Source organism: Salarias fasciatus, unplaced genomic scaffold (genome assembly GCF_902148845.1).
Source record: "Salarias fasciatus unplaced genomic scaffold, fSalaFa1.1, whole genome shotgun sequence".
NCBI lineage: Eukaryota > Metazoa > Chordata > Actinopteri > Blenniiformes > Blenniidae > Salarias > Salarias fasciatus.
This window is the reverse complement of record NW_021941378.1, coordinates 721465-730850: the sequence shown is the minus strand read 5'-3', so window position 1 is coordinate 730850 and position 9386 is coordinate 721465. Positions and strand designations below refer to the sequence as shown.

The following is a 9386-nucleotide window of genomic DNA, read 5'->3' as shown; positions in this document are numbered from 1 at the left end:
ATTGGCTGTGCTGGGTTTCAAATCGCCATCTTAGATGGGTCAAACCGCCATCTTGCTTAGGTCACCCTAAGCAAGATGGCGGAGATGCGGAATCCTGCCTGCAGCACCTTTAACCAAGATCTATGAGGGAAAAATCTGGACAACATGGGAATATGTTCGGCACATTTCTTGTCAGGTAAGTGAAACAGAGCAACAGTTTGAGCTCATTAATGACTTGATATGTGACTTTGATCATTCATAAACGTTCAGCTTCTACAGAAACTTGAATTTTTTATGTCCTTAGCATTAAGAGATGTATTACTCCTGAAGAAAACAGTTGGTGCTAGAGTTTTAAAGTATTTTATGTAAAAACAAAACAAAAAAAAAAAAACAGATTTCAGCTATCACACTATTTGTAGCCATCAGCCTGGTAATATTTGCATTTTAATCAATTATTTAGAACCCCAACCCCGACGAGCGTGCTGGTCCCCAGTGAGGGTCCAGGAGGTGGGAGCCAACTCCTACGGATCTTTACCACCAATAAACCGTAGCTTCTCGAGATATCGGCCTTCCTCTTGTAACCCAGGGCCTTCCCGACACTCCTGTGCTTCTTCAGTCCGTTTTGACGAGCTTTCGCCGTGGCTGAACGCACTCAAACTGTTCCATAACACACAATCGCGACTACTGTCAGTGTGATTGTTTACACTGAGTATCTCCAATATGGCGGCGCAGCGAGGGTACCGCCCAAGTCGTGACGTCGGTGAAAACCCTCTATTGGTGAGGTGGAGAGCCGGTCTTCTGTCCTTTCTGGAGGACACAGCGGTGGAGAGACAAAGGAAACACATTGAGTGGAGCAGGTGGCCACAACGTGGTCAGAGCCGTCGGGTCACTACTGCTGACGTGAAAAAAAGTGTCCGACTTGAAGGTGAGTTGTCATAATTCATAGAGTCTCAACACTGCAGAAACACCTTTTAAACAAAAGAAAAAAAAACCTAACATAAAGATGTAGTGAAATTGGTTGCACAATATGATTGTGCGTTCAGGCATTATCTAAACTGTTTTTCCTCTGGAGTCGACAGGTTTAACGCGCTGCAGCATACAGGCTGTGAACCCGGGAGGATTCGGGTTCGGACGTCCGACATGGCCGTGGCTACATAGCAAACATTTTTTGTGCCAATTTTCTATTTAATTGAGAACAATTTGAAGTGTGTATAAAGAGAAAAATTATGTGACAACTGACAGTCGGTATTTGTAAGAGCAGAGACAAAGACATTGCAGAGTTTTGATTCCGTGATGTGTTGATTGCTCCCTTTGAACGATTGATTTTGTGTTTATTTTCGAAGATGCAGAAAGGTGAGGGTTCAGGATGGAAACCTTCCAAAGCGCACCTAAAAACCTGACTTCCTCAGTGTCTCCCCTCATGTGCAGTCATCACCACTCACTGTCTGTCTTAAATGTATATTTAAATTATATCGAACTTCTGTCTGTTATTCATTTCGTTATATCTGTCTTGGATCTTGGTGTAAATTCTGTTTGATTTCTATCTGTCGGCTTCTATCTATTATTTAATTATAAGTGTCCTCGATTTATTTCCGTTATATTTAATTTAACTTAAATAATTAGTTGTGTCGGTCAGTATATTCCTGTTATGCAATTATATCTCATTATATTTAACTTTTCCCTGTCTGGCTGGGCTTTGTATTTTTCTACTTTTCTTTCTACGTCTCTTGCCGCTGCGACCCTGCAGTTTCCCCATGCGGGACAAATAAAGGACTTTCAATTCCGTTTCCTTCTGCTTTGTCGTCTCCACGTAGTTTCTCTGAATTGTGCGTTTCCTGTACGGCAGCTGTTTTGTTTGCGGTGAGGCCCGCAAAGTCACACACATTTTTTTCCTTCGCAAAATGTGTCTAGGTACCTGCTGTGGCGCAGAGGAGCCGCCGCGCAAAGTCTGGGGCTCGTTTAGTGCTGCGAGCTTTATAGGTGAGGCCCCAGATCAATTTCTGAACATAAACAAACATAAATCAAGTTTAATCCAAAGTTTGGACAAATAAATTTACAATGTTCTGCCCTGGATTCAGTCTGTGAAATGATGCAACTTCATAAAGGCTGTACAGAACACAGAGTGAAGGATAACTCAGCATTACATATACGAAGCCTCAGCATCACAAAAAAAAAGTGACAATGAAAAGTCTAAATATGAAGTAAATGTACTTTCACATTTTAATCCTTTTCACAGCAGATATTTGAACTGGTCACAGGTGCAAAAACTAATAACAGAGGTTCATAAAGTTTCTTGGTAAACTGTGCCAGAGAAACCAGTAGAACACAAACAGTTCGAACAGAAAGAGATCATTTCAACCATCTGGTGAAGGGTTAATTCATATGCTGCTTGTAGTAAATTATAATCACCTGAACCTGGGCCTCCAAAATCTGGCTAGGATTCAATTTAACAAATTATTAAACAAGCTAAGCGTTGGTTTTACAGCAACGGAACTATACAAGAGTGGTCGTCTGTGCTGATGAAGAGCTCAAACAGAGCTTGTTCCTCAGTTGAACAGTGAAAAACTTTTCTCCAGAAATGAAAACAGCAGAAGTGTTTATAACGTTAAACTTTAAAACGCTCGAAATCAATCGTTGATTTGTTTTATAAAGTGAAACTAACAAAACGATTCACAGTCAGTATTCACGTCTTTACCGTCGTCCATCTTGGCGATGAAAGCTGCTCATGCTTCCTTTAGCATCAACGCAAACAACGGACCCGGAAGTGAAGGAGGCGGCCCTCAAATGGCCGTCTTATCGGTGTGGTCCTGAAAGAGCAGCCTCCGGCTCGGTAGAAAAACTTACAGGTGCTAAAAATAACTGAGAATTTTCCTGAAATAAGCCTTTTGTGTTGTAAGTATATTTTGAGTGAAATCACCAACTTAAAATGTAAATTGCAGTAGGGCCGTATTCCTGCGGGGCGTATTCGTGCGGGGCGTATTCCTGCGGGGCGTATTCGTCCGGGGCGTATTCCTGCGGGGCGTATTCGTGCGGGGCGTATTCGTTCGGGGCGTATTCCTGCGGGGCGTATTCGTGCGGGGCGTATTCGTTCGGGGCGTATTCCTGCGGGGCGTATTCGTGCGGGGCGTATTCCTGCGGGGCGTATTCGTTCGGGGCGTATTCGTTCGGGGCGTATTCCTGCGGGGCGTATTCGTGCGGGGCGTATTCCTGCGGGGCGTATTCGTTCGGGGCGTATTCGTGCGGGGCGTATTCCTGCGGGGCATATTCGTGCGGGGCGTATTCCTGCGGGGCGTATTCATTCGGGGCGTATTCGTGCGGGGCGTATTCCTGCGGGGCGTATTCGTTCGGGGCGTATTCGTGCGGGGCGTATTCATGCGGGGCGTATTCGTGCGGGGCGTATTCGTTCGGGGCGTATTCGTGCGGGGCGTATTCGTTCGGGGCGTATTCGTTCGGGGCGTATTTGTTCGGGGCGTATTTGTTCGGGGCGTATTCCTGCGGGGCGTATTCGTGCGGGGCGTATTCATTCGGGGCGTATTCCTGCGGGGCGTATTCCTGCGGGGCGTATTCATGCGGGGCGTATTCCTGCGGGGCGTATTCATGCGGGGCGTATTCCTGCGGGGCGTATTCATGCGGGGCGTATTCATTCGGGGCGTATTCCTGCGGGGCGTATTCCTGCGGGGCGTATTTGTGTGGGGCGTATTCGTGCGGGGCGTATTCGTGCGGGGCGTATTCCTGCGGGTCGTATTCGTGCGGGGCGTATTCGTGCGGGGCGTATTCGTGCGGGGCGTATTCCTGCGGGGCGTATTCCTGCGAGGCGTATTCGTGCGGGACGTATTCCTGCGGGGCGTATTCATGCGGGGCGTATTCATTCGGGGCGTATTCGTGCGGGGCGTATTCCTGCGGGGCGTATTCGTGCGGGGCGTATTCCTGCGGGGCGTATTCGTGCGGGGCGTATTCGTGCGGGGCGTATTCGTGCGGGGCGTATTCCTGCGGGGCGTATTCATGCGGGGCGTATTCATTCGGGGCGTATTCCTGTGGGGCGTATTCCTGCGGGTCGTATTCGTGCGGGGCGTATTCGTGCGGGGCGTATTCGTGCGGGGCGTATTCCTGCGGGGCGAATTCCTGCGAGGCGTATTCGTGCGGGGCGTATTCCTGCGGGGCGTATTCCTGCGGGGCGTATTCCTGCGGGGCATATTCGTGCTGCGGGTCGTATTCCTGCGGGGTGTATTCCTGCGGGGCATATTCGTGCTGCGGGTCGTATTCCTGCGGGGCGTATTCCTGCGGGGTGTATTCCTGCGGGGCATATTCGTGCTGCGGGTCGTATTCGTGCGGGGCGTATTCCTGCGGGGTGTATTCGTGCGGGGCGTATTCGTGCTGCGGGTCGTATTCCTGCGGGGTGTATTCCTGCGGGGCGTATTCCTGCGGGGTGTATTCCTGCGGGGCATATTCGTGCTGCGGGTCGTATTCGTGCGGGGCGTATTCCTGCGGGGTGTATTCGTGCGGGGCGTATTCGTGCGGGGTGTATTCCTGCGGGGCATATTCGTGCTGCGGGTCGTATTCCTGCGGGGCATATTCCTGCGGGGCGTATTCGTGCTGCGGGTCGTATTCCTGCGGGGCGTATTCTTGCGGGGCATATTCGTGCTGCGGGTCGTATTCCTGCGGGGCGTATTCCTGCGGGGTGTATTCCTGCGGGGCATATTCGTGCTGCGGGTCGTATTCCTGCGGGGCGTATTCCTGCGGGGTGTATTCCTGCGGGGCATATTCGTGCTGCGGGTCGTATTCGTGCGGGGCGTATTCCTGCGGGGCGTATTCGTGCTGCGGGTCGTATTCCTGCGGGGCGTATTCCTGCGGGGCGTATTCCTGCGGGGCGTATTCTTGCGGGGCATATTCGTGCTGCGGGTCGTATTCCTGCGGGGCGTATTCGTGCTGCGGGTCGTATTCCTGCGGGGCGTATTCCTGCGGGGCGTATTCCTGCGGGTCGTATTCGTGCGGGGCGTATTCGTGCGGGGCGTATTCGTGCGGGGCGTATTCCTGCGGGGCGTATTCCTGCGAGGCGTATTCGTGCGGGGCGTATTCCTGCGGGGCGTATTCATGCGGGGCGTATTCATTCGGGGCGTATTCCTGCGGGGCGTATTCCTGCGGGTCGTATTCGTGCGGGGCGTATTCGTGCGGGGCGTATTCGTGCGGGGCGTATTCCTGCGGGGCGTATTCCTGCTAGGCGTATTCGTGCGGGGCGTATTCCTGCGGGGTGTATTCCTGCGGGGCATATTCGTGCTGCGGGTCGTATTCCTGCGGGGCGTATTCCTGCGGGGCGTATTCGTGCGGGGCGTATTCGTGCGGGGCGTATTCGTGCGGGGCGTATTCCTGCGGGGCGTATTCATGCGGGGCGTATTCATTCGGGGCGTATTCCTGCGGGGCGTATTCCTGCGGGTCGTATTCGTGCGGGGCGTATTCCTGCGGGGCGTATTCCTGCGAGGCGTATTCGTGCGGGGCGTATTCGTGCGGGGCGTATTCCTGCGGGGCGTATTCCTGCGGGGCATATTCGTGCTGCGGGTCGTATTCCTGCGGGGTGTATTCCTGCGGGGCATATTCGTGCTGCGGGTCGTATTCCTGCGGGGCGTATTCCTGCGGGGTGTATTCCTGCGGGGCATATTCGTGCTGCGGGTCGTATTCGTGCGGGGCGTATTCCTGCGGGGTGTATTCGTGCGGGGCGTATTCGTGCTGCGGGTCGTATTCCTGCGGGGCGTATTCGTGCGGGGCATATTCGTGCTGCGGGTCGTATTCGTGCGGGGCGTATTCCTGCGGGGCGTATTCCTGCGGGGCGTATTCCTGCGGGGCGTATTCGTGCGGGGCATATTCGTGCTGCGGGTCGTATTCCTGCGGGGCGTATTCCTGCGGGGCGTATTCGTGCGGGGCGTATTCGTGCGGGGCGTATTCGTGCGGGGCGTATTCCTGCGGGGCGTATTCATGCGGGGCGTATTCATTCGGGGCGTATTCCTGCGGGGCGTATTCCTGCGGGTCGTATTCGTGCGGGGCGTATTCGTGCGGGGCGTATTCGTGCGGGGCGTATTCCTGCGGGGCGTATTCCTGCGAGGCGTATTCGTGCGGGGCGTATTCGTGCGGGGCGTATTCCTGCGGGGCGTATTCCTGCGGGGCATATTCGTGCTGCGGGTCGTATTCCTGCGGGGTGTATTCCTGCGGGGCATATTCGTGCTGCGGGTCGTATTCCTGCGGGGCGTATTCCTGCGGGGTGTATTCCTGCGGGGCATATTCGTGCTGCGGGTCGTATTCGTGCGGGGCGTATTCCTGCGGGGTGTATTCGTGCGGGGCGTATTCGTGCTGCGGGTCGTATTCCTGCGGGGCGTATTCGTGCGGGGCATATTCGTGCTGCGGGTCGTATTCGTGCGGGGCGTATTCCTGCGGGGCGTATTCCTGCGGGGCGTATTCCTGCGGGGCGTATTCGTGCGGGGCATATTCGTGCTGCGGGTCGTATTCCTGCGGGGCGTATTCCTGCGGGGTGTATTCCTGCGGGGCATATTCGTGCTGCGGGTCGTATTCGTGCGGGGCGTATTCCTGCGGGGCATATTCGTGCGGGGCGTATTCCTGCGGGGTGTATTCCTGCGGGGCATATCCGTGCTGCGGGTCGTATTCGTGCGGGGCGTATTCCTGCGGGGCGTATTCGTGCTGCGGGTCGTATTCGTGCGGGGCGTATTCCTGCGGGGCGTATTCGTGCTGCGGGTCGTATTCCTGCGGGGCGTATTCCTGCGGGGCGTATTCCTGCGGGGCGTATTCTTGCGGGGCATATTCGTGCTGCGGGTCGTATTCCTGCGGGGCGTATTCCTGCGGGGTGTATTCCTGCGGGGCATATTCGTGCTGCGGGTCGTATTCCTGCGGGGCCTATTCCTGCGGGGTGTATTCCTGCGGGGCATATTCGTGCTGCGGGTCGTATTCGTGCGGGGCGTATTCCTGCGGGGCGTATTCGTGCTGCGGGTCGTATTCCTGCGGGGCGTATTCCTGCGGGGCGTATTCCTGCGGGTCGTATTCGTGCGGGGCGTATTCGTGCGGGGCGTATTCCTGCGGGGCGTATTCCTGCGGGGCGTATTCCTGCGAGGCGTATTCGTGCGGGGCATATTCCTGCGGGGCGTATTCATGCGGGGCGTATTCATTCGGGGCGTATTCCTGCGGGGCGTATTCCTGCGGGTCGTATTCGTGCGGGGCGTATTCCTGCGGGGCATATTCGTGCGGGGCGTATTCCTGCGGGGTGTATTCCTGCGGGGCATATTCGTGCTGCGGGTCGTATTCGTGCGGGGCGTATTCCTGCGGGGCGTATTCGTGCGGGGCGTATTCCTGCGGGGCATATTCGTGCTGCGGGTCGTATTCGTGCGGGGCGTATTCCTGCGGGTCGTATTCGTGCGGGTCGTATTCCTGCGGGGCGTATTCCTGCGGGGCGTATTCCTGCGGGGCGTATTCGTGTGGCATCCGGCTGCAGCCATACCCTTCTCGAACAGTCTGGAGAACACACCACTGAGCTGTGCGGCACAGTGGTGCAGGGTACGACCACAGATGGCATCAGGGCCACTCGCCTTCCCTGTTTTGGCCTTCTTGAAGGGGGCAGTGACATGACTCTCAGAAATTACCATCTTGCTTACAGGCTTGAGAGTATTCCTGCAATCTGACACATTTTCCTCCACATCAACTAGGGCTGAACGATATATCGCTATCATATCGATATCAGGATATGAACATTCAGGACATTAGTTTCTCAAAATCAACGATATCAAGATTTTCCCTGCTTGCCCTGCGTGTCAGCTCGCCCATGCACAGGTCAGGCCAGCCAACCACAAACCTCCTTTACTGGTTGACAGCTGATGGCAGCCAATGAGAAACATCAGAGGGAGGGGCAGGAGGGAGACGGAGACGCACACTCACATGTGCTACAGGCGGCGGAGAGGAAGCAAAACAACAACAGGAGAGCTGAAGAGAGGGCGGCTGCAGAATCTGGTGGCAGTGGCAGTGAGTTCTCATAAATAAAACTGCATTTTTTTACATCCTTTTGTATTATGATGTTTTTATTTTTCTGAAAAATGCTTAACTTTCACCGAATCCATTGTTATATATCGTATCGATATGGAGATATCTGGCATGGATATCCAGATATGACATTTTGCCCATATCGTTCAGCCCTAACATCAACTCTTTCAAACCGAGTGAAAAAAGGATTAAAAGCACTTGGCAGTTCAAAATCAGACACACCATTGATTGTGACAGGCTTCCTGTCCTCCTTTTGATGGCTACAAGAGGCCATGTTTTTAATCCCACGCCAAGCTGCTCTGATGTCACCACTGAAGTACTGGGCCTCAACTTCCTCTTTGTACTTAAGTCTGGCCTTTCTAAGTTCTCCTTTCACTCTCTGGAGATTTCTTTCTTCTCCCATTGATCACCTGTGCAATAAATCATTTTCTTCTTATTGATAGCTGATTTGAGCTCTTCAGTTACCCATGGCTTGTTATTTGGGTAAATAACAACCTTATTTGACGGGATAACTGAATCCACACAAAACGTGACATAAGAGGCGATCGAGTCACACATTTCATTGATATCATCAGAAGAATCAGAGAAGCAGTCCCAGTCAGTGCATTCAAACGAAGCTTGAAGAGTAGAAACGCTGTCCTCAGACCAACATTTCAGTCTTTTCCTCGCGTGGCAAGCGCCTGAACACAGGGACGTACCGCGGTGTGAGGTAAACACAGTTATGATACGAGGTTCCAAGTGGAGGAAGCGGCATTGACTTGTACGCTCCATTCACACCGCCATAGCACAGATCGATGGTCGTGTTCCTCTGTGTTGTGGCACAGGTGACGTATTGTTCATAAGTCTTCAGAGTGTCTCCCAGACGACAGTGATTAAAGTCCCCCAGGATAAATTTTGGGGCGTCGGGGCAGATACTGTCAAGCCGGTGCGTGACGTCACCGATCAGCTGTGCAGCGGCTGCAGCGTCTGCACGCGGGTGCACGTACGCAATGGTGAAAAATAACTGCTGAAACTCGCACGGCAAGAAAAAAGGCCGGAGAGAGATGCACAAGAGTTCTATGTCAGGTGTGCAGATCTTCTCTCGCACCACCACAGTGTTACAGTACCTTTGGTTAATATAGCAGCACACTCCTCCTCCGCGTGACTTGCCAGTAACTTCCTCGTTACGATCCAGTCTCAGCGGAATCCCAAAGCCGCTCAGTGACAGATCCTCATCCAGGTCGGAGTCGTTGAGCCAGGATTCAGTGAAGACGAGCAGGCAGGCGTTCCTGACCTCCTGTCGGACTGTGATCCACGCCTCTACCTCATCCAGTTTGTGGCGGATCGACTGCGCGTTCCCTAGAACGATCGGCGGCAGAGCCGGGAGCCGACGCCGG

At 53.4% G+C, this 9386-nt stretch overlaps 1 protein-coding gene across 1 annotated transcript; it reads right to left on the bottom strand.

The window, feature by feature from the left end:
- Positions 1-750: 750 nt before the first annotated feature.
- On the bottom strand, positions 751-7619 carry LOC115385285 (early nodulin-75-like). The gene is made up of 8 exons (XM_030087261.1): positions 7563-7619; positions 6607-6741; positions 6436-6552; positions 6121-6285; positions 5503-5667; positions 4486-4824; positions 4156-4320; positions 751-786 (listed from the first exon to the last, which is right to left on the bottom strand). Exons 1-8 carry the CDS (start codon positions 7617-7619, stop codon positions 751-753), a joined length of 1179 nt encoding a protein of 392 aa, XP_029943121.1.
- Positions 7620-9386: the final 1767 nt, after the last annotated feature.